We start from the raw sequence: 26134 nt of genomic DNA on the forward strand, positions 1-26134 counted from the left end.
GGATTTGAATTTGCCCAAAAAAAGTGGCTTCAAAACGGGTCTGTAGAAACCAATGGGTGTGCGAGGTCACCGTTCCCTTAGTCCATATTTTTCCGCAGTCTATGGTTTCTGGTAATGTTATTGGCCGCCTGTTTTGTCCAAGGCAAAAAATGTAAGTTGAACGAATATGTCCATGACGGTGATGCACCCGGGGATGAAGAGGTGACGGCGGAGGAGCAGTCTTGTTGGATGCAGGGACGACTGTGAAGGAATGATGCTTTCTTGTGCTTGGAAAACGGAACGGGATCTGGTTCTACAAGGAAGACGTGGTGGAGTCCAGCACCTCGCGACCGTTACAAACCGCTGGCACGAAGTTGGAGGCTGATCCTGATCCTGCACAAAGTAATGACAGTTTAGGCTGCCATACCATTCGGTTAAAATACAATTTTATTCATTGATATATGAGCTTTAGAAATTAAATTGTGCTGATAATTGGAAGTAGACTTCCATTAGGGGAGAGCTATACGCAGTGGTGGAAGAGGTACTCAGGTATTTTACTTAAGTAAAAGTATCAATACCACAATATAAATATACTCTGTTACAAGTAAAAGACCTGTGTTCAAAATGTTACTTGAGGAAAAGTACAAACGTATTGGCATCAAAATATACTTAAAGTACCAAAAGTAAAAGTAGCCTACTAATGTTTGAAAATAGCAGATCTACTGCTAGCTGCGATGCGACGCGGTGTGAGCTTGTAGATCGGCTATTTTCAAATGACCTATGTATAAAATAGGGCTAAAGTGTTTAATGTATGTTTTATAATATAGTAATTTATATCTGCAAAGTAACTATTAACTCAAGTTTTCAAATAATTGTAGTTGAGTAAAAGTACAATATTTGCCTCTGAGATGTAGTGGAGTAGAAGTAAAAGTATTGCAAATTGGAAAAACTCTAGTAAAGTAAAAAGTAACAAAAATGTTTTACTCAAGTACAGTACTTAATGTACATGTACTTAGTTACTTTCCACCACTGGCTCTACGGCAATTATGGACTGGGTGAGTGGAAGTTACCTTTTGAGTAGCTGGAGCTGGGAGCTGAAGCAGCAGACACAGTGGTACCAAAGCGGTTGCCTGCGGCCCTCAGTGAGGTGACGTTCTTCTGCGGCTGGAACAGGATGATGTGGACTTTGGGGGAGAAGAGGCAGCCCAGAACCACAGAGCCGCTGAGACTGACCGAGATGCACATGGTGGTGGTCTGCACCTGAGAACAATGATTAACAAACATGGTTACAAAGTGCTTTACAGAACAAGGTAAAAGAGCAGCATGACAACCCATAAGGGATAAAACTACAACATAAGATCAGTGAATAAAATAACATGATATAAAACAAAAACCACAGGAAGAGAAATATTAAATAAACACTGAAATGGCAAGAGGACTTTAAAAAAATGAGTTTTTCAGAAGTGATTTAAAGGATGACACAGATTTTGCAAGCCTTAGGTCCTCAGGTAGAGCGTTCCCAAGCCTATAGGAGCCCGGACTGCAAAGGCCCGGTTGCCCTTTGTAATGAGGCGGGCTTTGGGAATGCTGAGGAGCCTTAGCTGAGGATCTAAGGCTGCACACAGGCTCGTAAGGTGTCAGCATGTCTGAGATATAACTGGGAGCCTGTCCATTCAGTGCTTTCATCAGTAAAATATTATAGTAAAATCGATTCTGAAACTAACAGGTAACCAGTGAAGAGCAGCTAAGATGGGTGTGATATGGTCACAGTTGTTATTTATTTTTTTACCCCTCTTTCTTGTTATGACATTGATTCCTCCCCGCGTACATGTCTGTGTTGTCACTGCTGTTGTGTCCTACTGACTCACCTGCCAGTGAGGAGCCCCCACCGGGAGGATGTAGAGCCTTCGTTCTACTCCTCCCGCCCAACACTCCCTGCTGACAGGTGCCACCCGTGGGATTACGTGCAGTGACTATTATCACCCTCCCAGCCTGGTTTCCCTCCCCCGAACACGGACCAATTGTGTTCGAGTAAATGCTCGACAAAGCCGGATGCACCACAATGGATTCGAACCCACAACCTCTGTGGTGGTGGGCAGGTACATTTCTTGGAGTTCTTGGAGAAGAACAGTAACACAGTCTTATTCCAAACAAGGATCGCTCGCATTCGTCTGCTTGATAATGCAGCAAGTGTTTATGAGGCCTTAATGATGCCGTTATTGCAGCCACCTCACAACTGCATTTCTCCTTTTTATGTGAAATTAAAAGGTTTAAAAGTGTAAGGTCCTTACACACCAGGAGCGTTTATTCCGTGCGATTCGTTCGCATTCATTTAAACTGCTGTTTAGAGTTTACTCTGGGAGCGTTTATTCCCAGCGCTGCCAGTGTGGAAGGACCTTTAATTTAAAGTAGGGCAATTTGCACGGATAAATGAACCCTGTTGACCATACACAGTATGAAGTAAAAAAAAAAAAAAAAGATGGTCAATAAAAAATAAAAAAAAACATTCTAAGCTCCTTAAAAGCAGCAATCCATACATTCTGTGTCCTCGATGGGATTCGAACCCCGGTCTCCTGCCAGACACCTGCCGACAAAATCACAGCTTGACCGAGGGGGATATTGGGCTTATGAGCTTCAGGCAGGACTGCTGCCAACCAGTAAGTGTCCTACCCCGACATCAGGGTCCAAACCACCTCCAACCACTGCACATGTAGTTGTATAGTATAGTAACATACTCGACTACTCTGTTTAGCAAGAAACCCAAAGTCAGCACATCCTAATATTCAAATAGAGGATGACACATTTGTTGTGCCATATTATTTATTTATAATAGAAAATGCCTTTCCAAACATGCATGCTTAACCCATTAATAATAATAATAATAATAATAAACTTTATTTGTATAGCACCTTTCATGACATGAAATGCAGCTCAAAGTGCTTTACAGAGCAAGGATACAATTACAGTTAGAACCAATTTAACAATAAAGCAAACATCTGTGTGTCTGTGTGTCATTTTGTGTGTCATTTTTAGATTTCTTTGGGCTATTAAAAAATAGCAGATCTACAAGCTCATAGCGCGGCACAGAGTGCCGTGCTATGAGCTTGTAGATCTGCTATTTTGGGGAAAAATCTTGGAAAATCGTGGGTCTTTGAATATATATATTTTTAAAGCAAACATTTGTAACTCAAATCTTTGCTTCTGGGGATTCTACAAATGTCTTCTAAAACATTTTTTTTTTTAAATGTATGTTGCTATAATTTAAAAAAATATATACGTTTTTAGCCGCGGACCCCCATCTCAAAATATGTTGTTTCAGGGACCCCCAGAAGCATATACTCAAAGATTTGCACAAATGTTCACGATTTTTCAAAAATAGCATATCTACAAGCTCATAGCGCGGCACTCGGCGCCGCACTATGAGCTTGTAGATCTGCTGTTTTTGAATAGCCCAAAGAAATCTTAAAATGACACGTTCCCGGTCTTAAAGGGTTAAAATGCACAAGCAACCTTGTATCCAGTGGTCATGCATAATGTATTTGACTCATGTTATACTACTTACACTACAAGTGTATACATTATGTGCAGTATTTGCATGTTCCTGGATAACAGGGCAAATTAAAGGTCAAGTTTAGGCTATAATCACTGCTGGCTGTCCTGGCCAAGTCAAAGCCTTGTTAGTCATCGTTGCTGGCAGGTGGAAACCTTGTATGTCCAAACGCGTTCCTTTTTTATTATTATTTTAGAAGTATTTAAGCACTGAAAATAGCAGATCTACAAGCTCACAACGCGTGTAGATCTTTTAGATCAGCTATTTTCACTACTTTTGTTGAACCATGGAGATACAAGGTTTCTGCCCGACAGCAACGTCATATTTCAGCCGCTAATGCGAGCTGACTGCTGAGGACATACGCCGCACAGGGGCAGTGAGTCTCTCCCAGCCACCGGTTAGCCCTGCAGTCCAGGGGCCATGCAGGGTCTTCTGTTTGCAGACCCCCACAGCTAGATGTGAAATCACTTATAAACATGCTGTGTGCGGATGCATAAACCACTCAGAAAGCTTTCATGTTTAAATATGCACATTAGGAAACGGCCAGTCGGTGTAATCACTACAAAAACTGTGTTTGTAATTCATTAGCCTTTTAATTTCACACCACCAGGGTTTGATTTGTAACAAAAAAAACTGAGTGGGGGCATTTCCTTAATCACTTGAGCCCTCTATACTTAGTAAACTGGACATGAGTTGCCTGTATAATTGGTGCACTCTTTTCTTCAACCTACACCCATCTCTTTGCCAGAAAATAGCTGATCTACAAGTTCACAACATGCTGAGTTGTGACGCATTGTCAGCTTGTAGATCTTTTTGGCGAATGTTTCCCCCAGAATAGGGATGCTAGGGTTAATAAAATAAAATAAAATAAAATAGAATAGAATAGAATAGAATAGAATAGAATAGAATAGAATAGAATAGAATAGAATAGAATAGAATAAAATAAAATAAAATAAAATAAAATAAACCTATAATGACATATAAGGGATTCGTGAATGAATGATTGTAGACAAGAAAATGCGTGACTATAACATGTGTCAGATGTCACATAGATGGACGGGCGTGGATTGAGACGCTGATATAAAATCAGACAAAAACGTTTAGAGGTGGAGAGCAAAATGCCTGAAAAAACTCTGCTATCCACCCCAAATGACGCTGCTGGCTGAAGGCTAGATGAATATGAAGAAGAGACAGGCTGACAGGGGTACTACCATGATGTAACCACACAGCATATTGCACTTTATGTTTTACATTTGATGGAATATCGATCAAAAGAACAAAAGGGAGACAAGGGCTAAAAACATCACTGAGTAAAACACTTCAATATCCACTGAACTCCTGAACTCAACTATGACCAGCTCCGTAGTTGGAGTCCTACCTCCGTCTGAACATTTGTTCGGAAAGGGAGGTGCAGTGGTGGGAAAAGTCCTCAAATGTTTTACTTAAGTAAAAGTATCAATACTGCACTGTAGAAATACTCTGTTACAAGTAAAAGTCCGGAATGAAAATTTTACTTGAGTAAAAGAACAAAAGTATCGGCATCAACATACACTTAAAGTGCCAAAAGTAAAAGTACAAAAGTTTTGAAAATAGCAGATCTACAAGCTCACAACGTGTCGCGTTGTGAGCTTGTAAATCATCTATTTTCAAATAGCCTATGTATAAAATAGGGCTAAAGTGGTTAATGTATGTTTTATAATGCAATCATTTATAAGTAAAGTAAAAGAACCTCAAAATTGTACTTAAGTACAGTACTTGAGTAAATGTACTTAGTTACTTTACACCACTGGGGAGGTGACATAACTACAAATTGACGTCATTCAGAACTTCTGATGGGCGGTCTCAGAACGTTTTATCAGAACTTGTGCACCCCTAGATGTCCTGACTCTCCGGACTGGTTCGGAAAGCATATAAGACGTATTTTCCGACGTCGGAAGGATCATGTAGGGCCTAGGCTATTGGCCTTTAAGCTGGACCCTCTCATCCCCTCTATTGTGTGCTATAGTGGGGATGAGGAGCAGATTCAGCCACACAGGGCCCGCCCCGACCCACTAAACAAAGTCCATCCATCCATCCATCCATCTTCAACCGTTTATCCGGAGCCAGTTCACGGGGGCAACAGTTCCAGCAGAGAGCTCCAGACTTCCCTTTCTCGGGCAACATTAGCCACTTCATGCCGGGGGAACCTGAGGAATTCCAAAGCCAGCGTGGATATATAATCCCCCCCCATCTGGTCATTGGTCTGCCCCAGGGCTTCCTCATAGTGGCACGTGCCCAGAGGACCTCCCTAAAGGGAGACGCTCAGGAAGCATCCGTAGCAGATGCCCAACCCACATTCACAGGCTCATTTCCACATGAAGGAGCAGTGGCTCTACTCCGAGTCTCTCCCGAGTGACTGAACCTCTCACCCTATCCCTAAGGGAGACGCCAGCCACCCGTTTGAGAAAACTCATTTCGTCCGCTTGTATCCGCGCTCTTATTCTTTCAGTCATGCCCGAACACACACAGCTGGTATTAACCAGTGGTGGAAAAAGTACTCAAATGTTTTACTAAGTAAAAGTATCAATTCTGCAATGTAGAAGTACTCTGTTACAAGTAAAAGTCCGGAATTAAAAATTGACTTGAGTAAAAGTACAAAAGTATTGGTATCAAAATGTACTTAAAGTACCAAAAGTAGAAGTACTAAAATGTTTGAAAATAGTAGATCTACAAGCTCACAACGCGTCGCGATGCGACGCGTTGTGAGCTTGTAGATCTGCTATTTTCAAATAGCCTAAGTATAAAATAGGGCTAAAGTGGTTAATGTATGTTTTATAATGTAATATATTTATATCTGCAAAGTAACTAGTAAACTAAAGTTTTCAAATAATTGTAGTGGAGTAAAAGTACAATATTTGCCTCTGAGATGTAGTGGAGTAGAAGTAAAAGTATTGGACATTGGAAATACTCAAGTAAAGTACAAATGCCTCAACATTGTAATTAAGTAGGCAGTACTTAAGTGAATGTACTTAGTTACTTTCCACCTTTTAACTCGTTCTATAGTGTTCCTATCAGTTTTGGATTATGGTGACATTGTCTGTGGGAATGCTGCAGCCTTCATTATTGGGGGCTATTTTTTGACACTCATCACTGAGCACTTTATGATATAATGATGGTGGGTCGGCCTTCTCTAACAGAGACACAACAACATCATTTTCTACTTATTTTTAAAACTCTCATTGGGAACCATCCCTCGTATTTGTCTGAGATTTTGTCTTTGGGAGTCTTACAAGATTAAATGTTTTTATTTCACTTCAAGTCAATAGGGTTTACAGTCACACTGAGATTGGGAAACCTTCTTTTTCCTTTAATGCCACTTACTCCTGGACTGCCCTTCAAAACTTTTGCACCGTTTAAAATCCTTGATCACACTCCATTGTGTATCTGTAACTGTTTTTTAATTATATTTTAGTATCTAGTTGCTTGTATAGTTCCTGTTTTCTGTCTTCCTGTCTGTCTCTTGATGTATGTTGCTGTTGTTATATTGTTCGCTCGACTGCAAATGAGGGTAACCTCACCTCAGTGCCTCTCGAGCATAAATAAGTTTGAAATGCAATGAAATGAAAATCGTTTTTAAAACATTTTATTTTCCTTTTATTGCACTTATGTTGTACAGTTTGTATTGTTTAACAACTTGATTTATAGCCTGTTCTTTGCTCAAATATGCTACATTAGGTTGTTTTGATATATATAGCTTTTCATTCATAATCCTAATATACTTCTATTAGTAGATACCATACAGAGTATTGCTGGGACTTGGGTAGTGGTTTGAGACTCAAACAGAGGGCCCCATATAATAGCCCGGGGGGGTGGGGTGGGGGAGGGGGGGTTTACATTAACCACTTGAACCCAAGCATCCGTATTCTTGGGGGAAAGTTTGCTGAAAATAGCACATCTATAAGCTTGCGACGCGTTTGAGCTTGTAGATCGGCTATTTTCGGCGAAGAGTTTTTGCGTAGAGGGGAAAAAAATAACAGACCAAGTACAGAGCCAAAACTTGGTCTGACGCTGCATCGTCCGCCTGCAAAAAAGCCCCCTGTCAGAAGCCATCAGGGTCCTGACCCACATATTGTGGCTGTCGGGTGGAAACCTTGTATGTCCAAGCGTTACTTGTCAGGAAATGGGGAAAAAAAGTTCTTGGAGTTATTATTTAGTGACCAGTGGTGGAAAAAGTGTTCAAATGTTTTACTTAAGTAAAAGTATCAATACTGCAATGTAGAAGTACTCTGTTACAAGTAAAAGTCCGGAATTCAAAATTTAGTTGAGTAACAAAAGTACAAAAGTATTGGCATCAAAATATACTTAAAGTAGGCCTACCAAAAGTAAAAGTACTAGAATGTTTGAAAATAGCAGATCTACAAGCTCACAACACGTCGTGATGCGACGCGTTCTGAGCTTGTAGATCGGCTATTTTCGAATAGCCTAGGTATAAAATAAGGCTAAAGTGGTTAATGTATGTTTCACAATATCATAATTTAAATCTGAAAAGTAGCTAGTAACTAAAGTTTTCAAATAATTGTAGCGGAGTAAAAGTACAACATTTGCCTCTGAGATGTAGTGGAGTAGAAGTAAAAGTTTAGACTCCAGTAAAGTAAAAGTACCTCAAAGTTGTTCTTAAGTACAGTACTTGAGTAAATGTACTTAGTTACTTTACACCGCTGGTTATTATTTAGTGACGCGTTGTGTTGTGACTTGTGAGCTAACTGAGCTTGTAGATCGACTATTTTAGCTCCCTTTGCGTGACACTCTTGTACAACTACGTAGGGCATTCATTTGCCTGTCAGCAACAATCTGCTCTGCTCTGTTTGTCCACTGGTATAACTGACTCCTGCTTGACACTGGCACACTCATAAATCATATGGACTATATATGGATACATATCCTGTGTTTCCCCATGGGGATAATTAAAGATCTATGATCATCTTATCTTACGATGATGATTGACTATCAATGTCCATGTGTGATAGTCATGGATAATCAATCAGTTTGTCGCTGCCTGCATACCATACTCTGCATGTCGCCAGTCTGTCCTGACTGCCCCTAAGTATCTTGTGAAGTGGTGGCAAAAAAAGTAAACACTTAAGCCCTGTAGATCATTGTTTCCCAAGCAGTGGGTCAGGGCCCGTTTTGGGGTCGCGGACACATTTTCATGGGTTGCGAATTCCAAAAAGGAATTCCATAAATATTTTAAAATGACCTTTTAGGAAGTAGTGATAATAGCAGATCTACAAGCTCACAACACGTCGCATCGCAACGCGTTGTGAGCTTGTAGATCGACTATTTTCACTAGTTTGGGTCCCTGGAGAGACTCAAGCTAAAAAGTTTGGGAACCATTGCTGTAGATCAGCTACTTTTGCTATTCAAAAAAAATATATAAAAAAATCTAAATGTTTGCCTATAATGACATCAAAATAGAGACACCAGCTTGAAAGTGACTAATGAACATATGGTTGCAGACAAGTCTATAATGTGCATGGATTGAGATGCACTCAGCACTGATCTAAAATCATGTGAATAAAATGATTGAATTTTAGGTTAAATGCACACGCTGGACGATCACCATCCCCTGGGAGCCCAAATGAAATGACGGCCCTGGTGACGATTACAACCAGGTTTATCTTGTTTCTACAACAGACACAACGAGCCTGAGGTAGCTCATGATGATACTGAGTAGACCCTACCATTTTGTGTACCTAAGGCCTTGTTGTACACCCTGACCAAGTAGTGTGTCAGTAGCCTTAGCTCAGGGGTCTTCAACGTTTTCAGGCCAAGGACCCCCTAGCTGAGAGAGAGATGAACCCCCTTTGAAGACCCCTGCTCCAGCTTATTCACTGAGTGAACCAAAGCCAACATTAGCAACGTATATATATCCTTTGTCAGTTGTATGCCCATTGTTTTGCCTTATTTGTCATAGGCTGCTCTACACTAAGATAAATAAAGTGCTACCGGACACTGACGCATTTCCAACGCGCCAAAACAATGTATTCTAATTTCTAACTCTGTTCAGTGTGGCATTACAGACAGAAGTTATAGATGATGCATGATGTTGCAATTAGTTACTTCGTAGTCCTTTGTGTGCGATGACTAAAGGCTGTATGTACACAGTGGACCGTTACTAGTCCCTTTTTCACTCTGATCATTAAACACATGAAACCTTGCGTCCTCTGCAGCAATAAGGAAGGAAGTGTTACAAAGACTACATCAGATCATGTCCCTTTTTGAAACAGAGCTTGTGAGCAGTGTTGCCAGATTTTAGAAATATTGCGTGCCAGACCCCCATACAAGATTTGTGTTGTTTCAAAACTATTCCAGATTTAAATTATTTTTATCAAGATATTTTTGAAAATAGCAGATCTGCAAGCTCACAACGCGTTGCATCTCGACACTTTGTGAGCTTGTAGAGCTTGTATTTTCAAATAGCCGATGAATAGGGTTAAAGTGGTTAAACTGAAGCAAACCCCAACTTCCAATATTTGCAAGCGACTTTACAGGAAAGCAAGCCCAAAGTCGCTTATAATAAGCAGACTTGGCAACACTGCTTGTGAGTCATGCAGTACATTAACATTTGTCAGGGTGATCCTACCTTGATAAGATCCATCTAATATGAAATTGTGTGCATGAGTTGCACATAAAAGTCTCAGTGGACCTCCTAATACAAGAAAGTGTTTTCTGATAATGAAAGCTATGTTAATTACATTGTCGCCTATATGTAAAACCCAGCTAGGGACAAGAGTTGAACATTTGCAATTGCTATTAAAACCCCCTGCAGCACATCAGTTTAATTATGTGTACTGAAACTATGTTAAACTGCATCATCCCTATCAAGTAGAATTGAAATGAATTCAATATATATTTTGTATCCTGCTATAAAATGAAGAAAACTCTGTCTGTCTTGAACCTAATTTTCTCCTCAGCGGGTTGGCCAATTAATCTGAACTTGAACACGGCGCATTGACCACATTGGCATATGAAGAGAGTGACAAAGCCTATTTATCACTTAAAGGAGTAGTTACCCCAAAAAACGACTTATTTTCTATCAATTACACACCCCATGAAACCTTCAATTCATGGAGATTTTTTTGTTTTTTGTCGCATTCCTAAGCCAATAATTTGATGACTGGCAGAGACTCAAAGAGTCTGTTTATTAGCGTTTTTGTGAACGGTCCTCGCAGACTATGGGATCTGTAGTCGTGGTTGCAGTCCCATAGCCCGGATGGACAGTGGGTGGCAATGACGGGTATGTATATTTTGGTCTTAAGCATTCGAAAGTCTTTGTTCTTGCCTTGAAAGACTCTTTCATGCCACATGAAAGGAAGCCAGGAGTTTCATAAGACAAGTGATCAAATAGAATTTGAAAATGACTCCCAGTTCCTTACGTGTATAAACACCCATGGGATTAGTCAATTATAGACTAGCTTTGCATTATGTGATAACGCTGTGCGGATGGCCTTTTCTTTCTTCATAGTTGTGCTGGAATACAAATCATTCTGCTGAAATCACTCCAATTGGTTCCCTAAATATCAATAATTTAGCTGGGAACCCCTGGGGGGGGGGGGGGGTGGGGGGCACCCCACCCACCCCACCCACCCCACCCACCCCACCCACCCCACCCAACTTTGAGAACCGCTGTTGTACAGCATCGTTGTTACCAGTGGTGGAAGAAGTACTCAATTGCTTTACTTAAGTAAAAGTATCAATACTGCAATGTAGAAATACTCGGTTACAAGTCCGGAATTCAAAATGTACTTAAAAGTATTGGCATCAAAATGTACTTAAAGTACGAAAAGTAAAAGTTCTCAAATAGAAAATAGCAGATCTACAAGCTCACAATGCGTCGCATCGCGACGCATTGTGGGCTTGTAGATCGGCTATTTTCAAATGGCCGAAATGAATACAGAGCTGAAGTGGTTAGTGTAGGTTTTGTAATAACAATCCAAATCTACAAAGTAACTCGTAACTAAAGTTTTCAAATACATGTAGTGGTGGAGTAAAAGTATAATGTTTGGATCCGAGATGTAGCGGAGTAGAAGTAAAATAATTGAAAATTGGAAATACTCAAGTAAAGTACAAATCCCTCAAAAGTGTACTTAAGTACAGTACTCAAATAAATGTACTTAGTTACTTTCCACCATTGATCGTTGTTACGGCGTACTCACTCTATAATCGCTGGCGGTGACGTAGAAGATGGGCTGGAAGGCCAGCCAGATGATGCAGGTGGTGTACATGGTGAAGCCGATGAACTTGGCCTCGTTGAAGTTCTCGGGACACTTGCGGGTCTTGAAGGCGTAGACGGTGCAGAGGATGATGAGGACGCAGTTGTAGGTGAGCGACAGCAGCATGCTGGAGTCCTTGCTGTTGCACTTGAGGGTCACCACGTCCCTCCGGTCCGGGTTGACCTCCTTGCGGACCCCCGGCGTCTCCACCAGGAGCCACACCACGGCCACCAGCAGCTGGCAGGAGATCAGAGCCGCGCAGATGGCCACCTGGATGGATAGATAGGTGGATAGGTGGATAGTTAGATAGTTAGATAGTTAGATAGATAGTTAGATAGTTAGATAGATAGATAGATAGATGAAGATAGATGCCCTCTAGACTTAGTAAAACTGGGCCTGAGTTAGCTCTGTACTTGGGCCTTTTTCTTTCCCGTCTACTCCAAATATATATTTTTTGTTTCCACCCAGAATATGGTTAAGTATAATATTGAGGTACTTTTACTTTATTTGACTACGTTCGTTTTCCAGCGTGTGATACTTCTACTCCAATACATCTCAGAGGCAGAGACTACAATTATTTGAAAACTGTAGTTACTAGTTACTTTGTATTTTTACAAGACATTGCATTAGCCAATTAAGCCGTGAATTATACTAGAGCAGATCTACAAGCTCACATGTCACAATGTGAAGCCAATCAGGAGAGAGCACTGAAAATGCATTTTCTGTTTAACAAAGAGCTGGAGAGACATGGGAGACTCCTTTTACTGAACAAACACTCTATAGCAATGAGTACTATCAGAATATAGAGCTATTTAACACTTATTTTACCCTACCTTTAAGTAATGATGCCAATTACTTTTGTACTTTCACTCAAGTAACACACAGGACCTTTACTCGTAACACAGTAATTTCATCCGCCACTGCACCTGTGATCCTGGGCTGATGAAGCGCGGCCGCTGGGCGCCGTCCTTGACGCCGCTGAAGATGCGAGCGATCCGATTGGTCTTGGTGAGCAGCGCCGAGTAGCACACGGCGAAGGACCCGCCCAGGCCGAGGCGACGCAGCGTGCACACCACCGTGGACGGCTTGATGATGTAGATGAACGTCATGCTGTAGCACATCAACACGCCCAGCAGCAGGATGTAGGAGAGCTCTCGTCCGCTGGCCTGCAGTTTACAATCACAATTCACACATTTAGGCAGACACTCTTTTATACAGTGACTTACAAGCAGTGGTGGAAACAACAAGGTAAACTAGAAAAAGTGCTCCTCGGAGCACAGGTCTCCGCCGGTTATTGTGGCCTCCAGGTGGCGCTATAACAGGCCAATGTGAAAAGGGTGCCATTTCTTCTTAGGCCTTTTATGGCAATCGGACACTGCAATCATGATTTGAGGCATTTTGTTCCAAAAATGTGTTTTGCTAAATTAGACCTGCTGGTGGCGCTATAACAGGCCAATGTGAAAAGGGTGGTATTTCTTCCTCGGCCTAGTGGGAATGTGCGTGCAAAACGTCACTGAAATTGCATGCTGCGTGCATGATTTGAGGCATTTTGTTCAAAACAAACCAATCCTGCAAACTTTGGAAGCCAATCTTAGGCAATCAGGGTGGAATATGGGAAATCGGACAGATCTGTGTTGATCACATGACTATAGAGATACTGTGTACCGATGTGTGTGATGTTTGGACAAAATCTGTAGGAGTAGTATAAAAAAAATTGTTTTGCACAAATCGGCCTCCTGGTGGCGCTATAACAGGCCAATCTGAAAAACTCAACCAGAGGTTCTGAATTGGCATCCAGGGAGTGTGTGGGCACAGTTTCGCAGCGACCGGGCCAACGGTGCCGGAGATAAGCTACTCACAGACAGAAGGACGGACACACAGACGGACAGGGTGCAAAACAGACTCTCTCGCCATGCCTTTCGGCCTGGCGGAGACAATAATAGAGGAAACGAGGATGGTAAACATGGTAAACAATGAACCTAGCAACATCTAAAGAACATGCTATCTAGATCACATTCTTAACATTTGGGTAAAAACAGATCTAAGCGAAAGATCTGAACAAAAAACATGACAGTTCTGACCTTCACCACGGGCGTGTCGTTGTTCTTGAAAAACACGGCGATCACCGCGAGGGTGCACATGATCCCCAGGCAGGAGATGGTGACGGGCCCGATGGCCCAGGCGTCCTCCCAGCGGATGTACTCCTCGGGCAGGTCGTAGCAGCCCGTCAGGTTGGCCAGTGGCCACTGGCCGTAGCCACAGTCGGCGCAGGCGAACTCGCCCTGCAAGGTACAGTAGCGTTGTCACAATCATGACATCAAAGCATTAAATTACATTAATGTGCGATTAAAGCACATTTTCAAACCTTGTGGTTATTCCAAGCTTAATGGAAACTACAGCCTTTCTCTTCCAGTGGTGAAAAGTAACTAAGTACATGTACTCAAGTACTGTACTTAAAATGTTGAGGTATCTGTACTTTTACTTCTACTCCACTACATGTCAGAGGCAAATATTGTACTTTTACTTCACTACAATTATTTGAAAACTTTACTTACTAGTTACTTTGAAGATATACATTATTACATAATAAAACGTACATTAACCACTTTAGCACTATTTTATACCTAGGCTATTTGAAAATAGCAGATCTACAAGCTCACAACGCATTGCTTCGCGATGCGTTGTGAGCTTGTAGATCTGCTATTTTCAAACATGTTAGTACTTTTACCTTTTGGTACTTTAAGTACATTTTGATACCAATACTTTTGCACTGTAACTCAAGTGCATTTTGAATTCCGGACTTTTACTTGTAACAGAGCGCTTCTACATGGCAGTATTGATACTTTTACTCAAGTAATACATTTGAGCACTTTTTCCACCACTGTTTACATAGGCCTACCTGCAGGTACTGGTAGGGCTGGCAGGGGATGCAGATCCAGCAGCACACGTCTCCGGGCTGCATGCTCTTGATCTCGTTCTTCCTGCAGGGGTCGCTGCACTGCGAGGTGGGCGGCCGCAGCTCGCGCCAGCGCACCAGGCTGGTGTTCAAGGTGAGGTTCTGGGCCCAGTAGCCCACCTTCTTGTACGCGTACTTGCCGTCCTCTTTGTGGTAGTGGAAGATGTTGTAGCGGCCGATGCTGTCGCCGTGGGCGTCGAAGCGGACCATGTTGTCGGTGTCGCCGGGTCTGAATGGAGCTGGGATGAAGCAAGATATATCAACGTTGACAGAAGCTGCCATCAAGAGCTATAGCGTTCGATTTATAAAAACAAAAGAACTGATTGCCTCGTCACTCAAGGGTCCTTCTGGCCGATCCACACGGTCACGACTCTTTTCTGTTCTGGCCCCACAGTGGTGGAATGAACTTCCCACTGATGTTAGGACAGCAGAGTCACTGCCCATATTTCGCCGCAGGCTGAAAACCCACCTCTTCAGGAAACACTACCCTTCCTCTCTGCCTGACCTACTTGTTGTTAACTAGTTATACGAACGCTTGTTTTCTATTGTTGTATTGTTTATTGGATCTTGTTTAGTCGATACACTTATTTGTTTTAGCTCATGCTCATTTGATTTAGCTATTTTGTCTCATCTGTTTAAGGAAATAGGTAGCTGATATATTGCACTTTTACCTTAGCGCTAGGTATACTCTTGGTTGCTTGTTTTTGCAGAAAATGCACTAAAGACTGGTGATTAGTAGTTTTCGTTCCCTACCTATGTTGAATACACTTATTGTAAGTCGCTTTGGATAAAAGCGTCTGCTAAATGACTGTAATGTAATGTAATGTAATGTAAATCTAGATGTACAAGCTCACAATGTGTCACATTGTGATGCGTTGTGAGTTTGTATATTGACATTTCTTTTTTATTTTAATTGAAAACATGGACATTTTTGAAACATTTTGAGAAATTTTGAAAAATTGTGTGCAAGCATAGTCAGCAGTCAACAAATGCACATTGACACCTAAATCTAACATACGCGCTATTAATTTGATTTGCTGCATCTGTGTTGCTTACATGACAGTGTACTATAAGGTCAGTCTTATGTTTTTACAAAAGGAAATGCATGTATTTAATTCAGTCTAACAAGAAGCAAACATATCCCCACCAGAGATAAAAACAATGATGAATGTCTAAATTTTATCAGACTGTGAAAATGACTGAACCATAAGCCTCGATGAAAACACATGTTATTATTATTATTATTATTATTATTACATTTATAATTGTTTTACCTGCAGAAACACATTACCCTCTTGCTCTATTTTGGTGTTTTCACTCTTTCTTTTCGTAGTGAAAACATCAAAATACAGCAAGAGGGAAATGTGTTTCTGCAGTTAAACACCACCACACTACTCCAGTGGCTGATAACTGCTGATGTGGAGGAAAATTATTGGTACAAAAAAAACTAAAAAATTGCATATTACATACTAAAACTTTAAACACTGGTCTAGTGTTTGCCTTCATTACTTGTCTCACCTTCAAACTTGGTCTTCAGTATGAACTCCTTGTAGAATCTCTTTCCGTTGCCAGGCTTCATGGCATCACACACTCCGGACGTGTTGGAGCACACGGCCTGCCTCATGTTGTGCAGGCCGTACGCCATGGCGTACACGGCGTTCACCACGAACATGATCTTAGACTCCGGCTCAAAGGTGCCGTCCCGCAGGCTGCGCTCACTGCAGCCATGCTCCTCCAGACTGCAAGGCAAGGCAAGGCAAGGCACGTTTATTGGTATAGCAGTGGTTCTGAAACGTTTTCACCCCCCTAACTCTGAGAGTGTACAAATGGAACCAAATGGACCCGTAACGGTCAGAGTTATAGACCCACAACCGTACATTTGACCCACGACCGTACATTTGGACCCCAGACCTGGACGTTGAGAAAGATTTACATGAAACATTAAGCAAAGTAAACACATATGGAAGAGAGAGAGAAGAGAGAGAGAGAGAGAGAGAAAAAAAGAAGGTAAACACCTACTCCTTAATAGGAAAACTTATTCAGGAGACAAAGCAAAAAAACACATTTGAACACAATTTAAACAAAAGAAGTAAAAATAAAACAGGCAGGGGGTTTGAATCCACCGCTTTGCATACGGCTTTGTCAAGCGTCTATACGAACACAATTCACCATATTCACACGGCGGCCATTCTGCTATTAAGTCAATTAAATAATACCACCCCATTTCTTCCCCATCCTCAAATATGACGTGAGAGCAAAATGGCCGCTGTGTTCGAGGGAGGGATGCCGGGCAGGGGGGGCTGATAATAGTCACTGCACATACTCCTATGGGGCTGGGGTCGGGCAAGGAGTGTTGGGCGGGTGGAGTAGGACGGAGAATCTACGTCCTCCCGGTGGGGGCTCCTCACTGGCAGGTGAGCCAGTACGATACAACAGCAGTGACAACACACAAATGTGTGTGGGGAGGAATTAATTGGCATAACGACTAAATTGGGGAGGAAAAAAGGGGTAAAAAGCTAAAAAATAATAATAAAAAAAAACAGTGCAGAAGAATACAAATAAATCTCAATAAAACACAGTGGCAAACAGAATCGTTTTTTTTAGCACACCTGCAGCCAAACCGGCGCTCCCAGAACTCCTTGAACCACGGGTTTCTCGTGTTGGTGTACGGATTCAGTTTAGTGAAGTAGTCCTCGAACTCCCTGATGGGATAGGAGGCCAGCTCGATGGTGAAGGCCCCGTTCGCCGCCGCCTCGCTGCCCCTCACCATGCTCTCCTGCGCCCCCCAGCCGTCGCTCGCCACCCAGGTGAAGGTGACGTTCATTCGGGTGGCGGCCACCAGGAGCTCGCGCGCGTCCTCGCTGCGCGTGAACAGGATGACCACCTTGGCGTTGGACTTCTGCTGCAGCGAGCGGATCACGTTCTCATATCCCTGCCGGTTCATGGAGCGGCTCACCTTGAAATATAGAAATGATTCGAGAATGTTTACTCTTTTCTTTTGTGCCCTAAATGGATTAGTTCCACGGTACATCATGTTAAGAGTGTGCATGTTATTTAGACAGATGCTAGGTTCTCTGTTTACCTGGGGTGCCAATGGTCGAGTGGTTAAAGTCATAGAGTTAAAAATAATAGAGAGGGCACCGGAAATCCCCACCCATCCACTTGTATTGAGTTGCTCACCCAGCGCATACTCTTAGTTCTTCCGGGTTGGGAAATGGGGGGCCTATTTGTGGCCTATGTGACGCGTTTTGCGTCACCTCCGTGCCCAACCCTGTGCGCAAGCTCGTGCGCAAGCTCGTGAGTCGAGCCCATTGGTTGAAACCGTTTTCGCTCGTTCATGTGTCTGGCCCCAGCCGTAATGAGCTGCAGTACCTATGATTGGCCAGCATGTCCAATGCGCTTCACTGCTCCCTCTCGGTTCTGGGGGCTCGGTTAAAGTGCATCCCACTTATACTGTAGGCTTGAATGCAGCCTGACAGTGGGTCCGGTCGTGGGTTCGATTTCCGAGCCCGACGACCTTTGCTGCGTGCCACTCCCTGTCTCTCTCTCCCCGTTTCCTGTCTATCTCAACTATTCTGCCCAAAATAAAGGCCTAAAATATCTTTAAATAAATGAACACTTGTCACTCTGGATAAGAGCGTCTGCAAAAAAAAAAAACTCCATATTTTGCCCCCTGGTCGCTTTGTGATGAATTGTGAACTTGTAGATTGTCTATTCTTTTAAAGTTTTTCGCTTTTAATTACATGCCCAAAAGGGGGATTGATTATTAATAAATTATTGTATACAATTATTTTATAATAATGTTTATAATCAATTAAATCAATTAGTTTCATTAACTGTTACATTCCTAGAAAGCACTTTAGGCCAACTGCTGTAGTTTATAAATGTGCTGTATAAATAAAGATGACTTGACTCACCTTGGCCGAAGTGGCGATACAGATCTGGCGAGTGCGGGCCTCCTGTTGGAAGGCATCGATGCCGGTCTCACCGTAGTCCCCCTCGGATGCTACGGTCGACACATAGGTCCAGTTGAAGTAGCGCAGGATCTCAGCCATGGCCTTGGCCTGGTAGAAGTCGGGAGGCACGGTGCGAGCAAAGTAGTCATAGCGCGTCTTATCGCTGAGCTTAGCACTGGTGGAGGCGTAGCTGATCTGAGGGATCTGGAACAGGCGGAGTAGGTTGGCCACCTGGAGAAAGATACGGTATACTTTAGTGTCCAAAGAAAGCGTTGAATGACATGCATATCACAATACCAAGCCTCCTGAGGGTAATGTTGAATGACCATTATTATGTTAGCAAAAACGTAAGTAGCCTAATTGTAATATTGGCACACAGACACACAAACACACACACAGACACACAGACACACAGACACACAGGCACACAGGCACACAGACACACAGACACACAGACACACAGACACACAGACACACAGACACACAGACACACAGACACACAGGCACACAGGCACACAGACACACAGGCACACAGGCACATCTCACAGACGTTCTTAGATATCTGGCTAGACACCTCCAGACCCACGCTGTAAAAAAATAGAATGGCAAGCTTGTACGTTACGGCATCAACAAACCTGCAAATAGTGATGAAATGCCCTGTAACATTCCCTCCCCTATGAATCATTTCAATCACATTCATCCAGATGTGATCCTGTCAGGCAGAAACCTTGTATCTCCAACTTTTTATGTTTTATCCCCCCGTAAATCAATGCCATTCTTCATCATACTACAGTGTCGCTCAAAAGTAGTGAAAATAGATCTATAAGCTCACAACGCATCACGATGAGACACATTGTGAGCTTGTAAAATCAGCTATTTTCACTATATTCCTTTCATAATAATAAGAAAGGAACCGTTTTGGATGGTTTTGGACGGTTGGTTTCCACCCAACAGTTTCTCTAGCTTAACTCTCTGTTCAGACTGCAGGCCAATCTGATTTGTTTCTCCAACCTGATGTTTAGGACTGACTGTCCACACTGTTATTTCCAAGTGATCAGATCGTCCACATATCTGCATTTTATTGTTGTGGTGACGATGTAACAACATATGCCCGGAAATAGCAGATCTACAAGCTTACGATGCATTGCAATGTGACATGCTAATGACAAAATACTTCAAAATTGTACTTAAGTACAATACTTGCGTAAATGTACTTAGTTACTTTCCACCACTGCAAACCACCATTGCTATAATCTGACCTGAATCCACTCAAGCAGAGAGCTAACTGTCCGTCAGACGCCTTGGGCGCCCGTGCACCTCCAAGCACCTCTCATCACACATCACACACTATCTGTTTATCCTCCTGTCAAACGCTCACTGCACCAGCAGCAACTAAGCACCACGGCACCACAAGCGCCACAGAAATCCCTCCACTGACTGAGACACTTACCACTTAACCCATTAAGATATCTGTGTGTCATTTTGAGATTTATTTGGCTATTCAAAAATAGCAGATATACAAGCTCATAGCGCGGCACTCGGTGCCGCGCTATGAGCTTGTAGATCTGCTTTTTTGGAAAAATAGTGAAAATCTGTGCAAATCTTTGAATGATATATATATTTTTAAGCGAATATTTGTAACTCAAATCTTTGCTTCTGGGGGGGTCCCTGGAACAACATATTTTGAGATGGGGTCCGCGGCCAAATATCATTTTGGGTGGTCCTTGACATGAAAAAAATTTGAGGACCACTGATATTATAGCAACATAAGTTAAAAAATAAAATAATGTTGTTTAGATGACATTCGTAGAATCCCCATAAGCAATCTCAAAGAAATCTTAAAATGACACAGATGCGTTCCCGGTCTTATAATGGGTTAACAACAGCAACAATAGCATGCAGATAAAATTATTGGACACGTATTTTGCTATTTACCCGAGTTCAATTTATATAATCTACAATAGTGGTTCTCAACCTTTTCAGGCCCCCAAAATAATCATATTTGAACTGGGGGACCCTCCACTCTGACAAGCACTTGGAATTGTAGGAGTTGAGGAATTACATTTTGTTTGACTCGGTTCCGCAGATAAATATTGTGAAAATAGCCGATTTACAAGCTCACAACGCCTGCGAGGCGTTGCGAGGCGTTTTGAGCTTGTAGATCAGCTCTTTCTTATATTATTTGACAATTTTGCCAATGTTTGATCAGTTTTCATAGTATAGTTTGTTTTTATTTAATTTATTATCTATTTTTTCCTTTCTTTTAGGTATTAGTTATTAAAAGTCCTTAAATTGTCACTTTACTGTGATCTGGGGAGCCCCCCAAAAAAAAACATGTCACAGGTTGAGAACCACTGATCTGCAAGAACGTTATGAAACCTCACACCAAGGGCTCACAAAACCTGGGCAAATAGGTTTAAAAAACGAACACAGTTGGCCCGTGTTCAGAGGAGTGAAGCCGGGGCCGGAAGGGTGATATTTGTCACTGCACACATGCACTCCTACTAGCTGAGGCAGAGCCTGTCAGCGGGAATGTTGAACGGTAGTGTTGATTTTGTTGACTAAAACTCTGACGAAAAATGTTTTTCGACTACCTTTTTTTACTGACGAAAACTAAACAAAAACTAAATAAATAAAAACTAAGCTACGATGACTAAAACTAAACTAAATATATTGACAATTTTGTCAACAAATAAAAACTAGACAAAAATGTTAGTGAGGGACTAATGGAGAAGAGATCCAGTAGAACTAAGACAATTTTTTAATGTTTGGTTGCGCTCAGGTGTTACGCTCTGAAAATAGCAGATCTACAAGCTTACAACGCGCCGCGTTGCGACGCGTTGTAAGCTCGTAGATCGGCTATTTTCAGCATGCAACCAAGTGTAAAATCAGCCATTACGACGCCATCAAGGCATCGCCAAAATACATTTTAGTCGACTAAATCAACTGTAGATTTAGTCGACTATAATTTCATGATATTTAGTCGGCTAAAACTAGACAGAAACTAAAACATTTCAGATGACTAAAATATGACTAAAACTAAATGTAATTCTTATTCAAAAGACTATGACTAAAACTAAATCAGAATTTGCTGTCAAAATCAACACTGTTGAACGGGAGGAGTATAGGACGGAGGCGCTTCGTCCTCCCGGTGGGAGTTCCTCACTGGCAGTACCGTGAGTCAGTAGCATACAACAGTAGCACAAGCAGTGACTGGAACTAATTGGCATAACGACTAAATTGGTAGAAAAAAGTGGAAAGAATAATTTGAATGAATGAATAAATAAATGAATTAATTAATGAATATATTTATGAAATAAGACTGCAAGAAACGGTCACTGGATTTGCTCACATAATACAGTGTTATGGCAATTATTTTCATGTTCCATATTAGTAATAAAAAAAAAGTTACGAAAACGAGTCATTTATCACAATATTTCCCATGATGCATCAGTGTATGCATACTTCCTGCCTCAGGCGTTCTGTGTGCTCCCGGACCAAACACACATCCCTGTGGATCTAATTGTGACCGTACCTTTCCACGGTAAATCCTGTTACAATTCCCATTGCTTTCTCCATCCCACTCGTTTCTACGCAGGAGAATTATTAACCGTGGCTGTCAATCCATTTTGTGATGTCAAAATATGATCTTCTTCATGCATATTGCATGTGTGCTCCATGATGATTGTGTGGTCCGAAGTGCAAGCCCTCTTTGTCTCTCCCCTCCGGACACTCCCAAATTCATTTACACCAATGATTCTCAACTTTTTAAATGTAAGATATTAAGGGTATGCTATGCATATAGGCCACAAACCCACATTTGATGAATGTGTTAACCCCAGTCTACACTGTAAATTCCTCTGTGTCAATGTAACCCTCTGGGCCCTACAGTATATTCCACTGCAGTGGTGGAAAACGTTTTTTTTTTCTTAAGTAAAAGTATCAATACTGCAATGTAGATATACTCTGTAGAAGCCCGGAATTCAAAATGTACTTGAGTAAAAGTACAAAAGTATTGGCATCAAAATATACTTAAAGTACCAAAAGTAAAAGTACTATTGTCTGAAAATAGCAGATCTACAAGCTCACAACGCGTCGCATCACGACGCGTTGTGAGCTTGTAGATCGGCTATTTTCAAATAGCCTAGTTATAAGATAGGGCTAAAGTGGTTAATGTTGTTGTATGTTTTATAATGTAATAATCTATATCTGAAAAGTTACGAGTAACTAAAGTTTTCAAATAATTGTACTGGAGTAAAAGTACAATATTTGCCTCTGAGATGTAGTGGAGTAGAAGTAAAAGTATAGATAGACAATTGGAAATGGTCCAGTAAAGCAAAAGTGCCTCAAAATTGTACTTAAGTACAGTACTTGAGTATGAGTAAAGGTACTTAGTTAATAGTTACTTTACACCACTGTCATATACTACTATGACACAAGTTGATTCAGATACCACCGAAGTGGAAACTCCAAAATACCGAACTCCAAAATAAAGGACGCAAGACTGGCTCAGATAATCATTCTTGTTTATTGGGAAGCGTTCCCAATAAACAAGAATGATTATCTGAGCCAGTCTTGCATCCTTTATTTTGGATTACCGCTTTTTCCACTTCGGTGGTATCTGAGTCTAATTATATTTACAGCTGAGCAGCCGCTGCCTAAACAGAAAGACATGCAGAGGAAGCGCACCTGCTTTCCCCCCCCCCTTATTTATAATTACAAGTTGTTAACCACTTAGTAAACTGGACCTGAGTTATCTCTGTACTTGGACCACTTTTTTTCTGTCCACACCAAATCTCTTTGCCAAAAATAGCAGATCTACAAGCTCACAACGTGTCTCGTTATGACACGTTGTGAGCTTGTAGATCTGCTATGTTTGGCTGATGTTCCCTCCAGAATATGGATGCTGGGGTTCAAGTGGTTAATATAATAACACAAAAACTGTACATATATACAGTGAGATTTTATCCGGCCGCTGGGTGTCCCTTAATTGAATTTCAGGTATAGTTGACAACCCTCTACACCATGGTGCCTCCCATGTTGTCTAAATGCCAAACGATCTTGCGCCTATTTAGTGTCTCTTAACCCATTCAATACGCATCTACATGTCTTCTAAATCCTACCTGAATCCTAACGTATGTTGCTACTCAGTGGTGCTCAAACTTTTTCAGGTCAAGGACCCCCAAAATGGTACGTATTTGGCCGCCGACCCCCATCTCAAAATATTTAGTTCCAGGGACCCCCCAGAAGCAAAGATTTGAGATGCAAATGTTCGCTGAGAAAAAAATATATATTCAAAGAATTCCACAAATGTTCACGATTTTTCTAAAGAAATGGCAGATCTATATGTATATCTGCTATTTTTTTAATAGCCAAAGTATGAAATAATGGTTATAGCTGAATCTAAAATGACACAGCTATGCGTTCCCGGATTGAATGGGTTAAAATGAGCTGTGGTGTGGTGCAATCAGGGCACAATCTCCCACACAGGGTTGAAGACCAGCTTCAAGTTAAGTTGGTCTTATCAGCAGTGACAGGCAGCGCAGGCGTTTGCTTACTATTTACTTATCATTTATAGTAGACAGTGCATCACTCAGTGACAGCGCAGGTAGGTGTTTCCTTACTATTTACTTACTATTTATAGACAGTGCATCACTCAACGCATCAACAGGTCACCCTCAAATCCAGGGCTCCTGACACACGGAGCGAGCAGCCATCCATCACGCTTTAATAAGTGGATTAATAACAACCTATAACTGAGAGTGATCATATTTATTCCCCCTTTCTTTTACAAATCAAAACCTCTATTATTGGTCTCGGAACCCTCATTATGTCCAAAACTGTTAATTTTCAGGATTCAAATGAAAAATATAGCAAAAGTAACAGATCTACAAGTTCGCTTGTAGATCTGCTACTTTTTTTTCCTAAGATTTTGAGTATAGACAATTATTTTGATCTGCTACTTTTGCAAGTAGCTGCGAGGCGTTTTGAGCTTGTAGATCTGCTATTTTTTGGCAAAGAGTAATTGGTGTAGAGGGGGGAAAAAGCAGACCAAGTAAAAAAAAAAATAGTTTAATCTGAAACACAATTGTATACAATATATTGAGGGGGTCCCTGCTTCATCTCTCGCTCAGCTAGGGGGTCCTTGGCCTGAAAACGTTGAAGACCCCTGAAGTAGGGTTTTAATTTTTAAACAGAAAGTTAAAATATGGAGATAAGAGGTTTCTACCCGACAGCAGCTGGTTTTTCTCTACTCTCTGACAGTTCGTAAAAACATTGTTAGAAATGTGAGTAAACCTATTCTGGTCTTCTGCCTGTGTGTTTTTCTGAGCTATCCTCACACTTCTTACTTGCCAGCTCCTGTGGGGTTTTGATCCATTTTAGTTTGTGTTTTTTTTACCTGCCCTTTGGACTGCTTGCCGGCTCAATAAAAAGCCTTTTGTTCTATCTGTGCTCTCTCTTGCCTCCACAGCGCTCAGTGGTGGAAAGTAACTAAGTACATTTACTTAAGTACTGTACTTAAGTACAATTTTGAGGTATTTGTACTTTACTTGAGTATTTCCAATTTCCAATACTTTTACTTCTACTCCACTACATCTCAGAGGCAAATATTGTACTTTTACTCCACTACAATTATTTAAAAACTTTAGTTTACTAGTTACTTTGCAGATATACATTATTACATTATAAAACATACATTAACCACTTTAGCCCTATTTTATACCTAGGCTATTTGAAAATAGCAGATCTACAAGCTCACAACGCATTGTAGTACTTTTACTTTTGGTACTTGAAGAACATTTTGACACCAGTACTTTTGTACTTTTACTCAAGTACATTTTTAATTCCGGACTTTTACTTGTACCAGACTACTTCTACATTGCAGTATTGATACTTTTACTTAAGTAAAACATTTGAGTACTTTTTCCACCACTGGTGTGCACACTGGGGTCCCACTCTCCACTCACATCCTGACAGAACCTACACTTTATAGCTGTCAACAGAGCACTGAGGGACCAGCGGCGCTGGTGGAAGAAGTAGCCTACTCAGATTACATTTTTCTTAAGTAAAACTATAGCAATACCGCAATGTAGAAATACTCTGTTACAAGCACAAGTCCCATATTCAAAGTTTTACTTGAGTAAAAGTACATAAGTATTAGCATCATCATATACAAATAGTAACAAATTACAGTACTCATTAAACTTAAATGACAGTACTCAAACTCACCGTTTGTTTTTCAAAATGTGTCAAACCTATTCAAGAATAGCAGATCTGAGCTAAAAGATCGACTGTTTTCGAATAGCTGACATATAAAAGTGGTGAATGTATGTTTTGTAATAATAATCTAAATCCACAAAGGAAACTAAAGTTTTTAAATAATTGTAGTGGAGTAAAAAGTACAATATTTGCCTCTGAGATGTAAGTATAAATGATTGAA

The 26134-nt window shown here is 41.3% G+C and overlaps 1 protein-coding gene across 4 annotated transcripts in view; it reads right to left on the minus strand.

Annotated features, from left to right (window-relative positions):
* Positions 1–292: 292 nt before the first annotated feature.
* Positions 293–26134, minus strand: part of grm2b (glutamate receptor, metabotropic 2b) — a gene marked incomplete at its 3' end in the record, with an annotated part of 45312 nt that continues 19470 nt past the window's right edge. The window contains exons 3-11 of one of the 4 annotated variants that reach the window (XM_080421561.1): positions 18655–18924; positions 17347–17693; positions 16256–16476; positions 14681–14976; positions 13863–14063; positions 12708–12947; positions 11725–12051; positions 1050–1239; positions 293–366 (exon numbers count right to left, since the gene is read on the minus strand). In XM_080421561.1, the coding sequence (XP_080277687.1) occupies positions 293–366; positions 1050–1239; positions 11725–12051; positions 12708–12947; positions 13863–14063; positions 14681–14976; positions 16256–16476; positions 17347–17693; positions 18655–18924 (2166 nt within the window). Of the gene's footprint in view, positions 373–1049; positions 1240–11724; positions 12052–12707; positions 12948–13862; positions 14064–14680; positions 14977–16255; positions 16477–17346; positions 17694–18654; positions 18925–26134 lie in introns of all 4 variants that reach the window. The other 3 variants (XM_080421560.1, XM_080421563.1, XM_080421562.1) reach the window with 3 other exon arrangements.

This window comes from Gymnoscopelus braueri, assembly GCF_963280865.1.
Source record: "Gymnoscopelus braueri genome assembly, chromosome: 3".
Taxonomy (NCBI): domain Eukaryota; kingdom Metazoa; phylum Chordata; class Actinopteri; order Myctophiformes; family Myctophidae; genus Gymnoscopelus; species Gymnoscopelus braueri.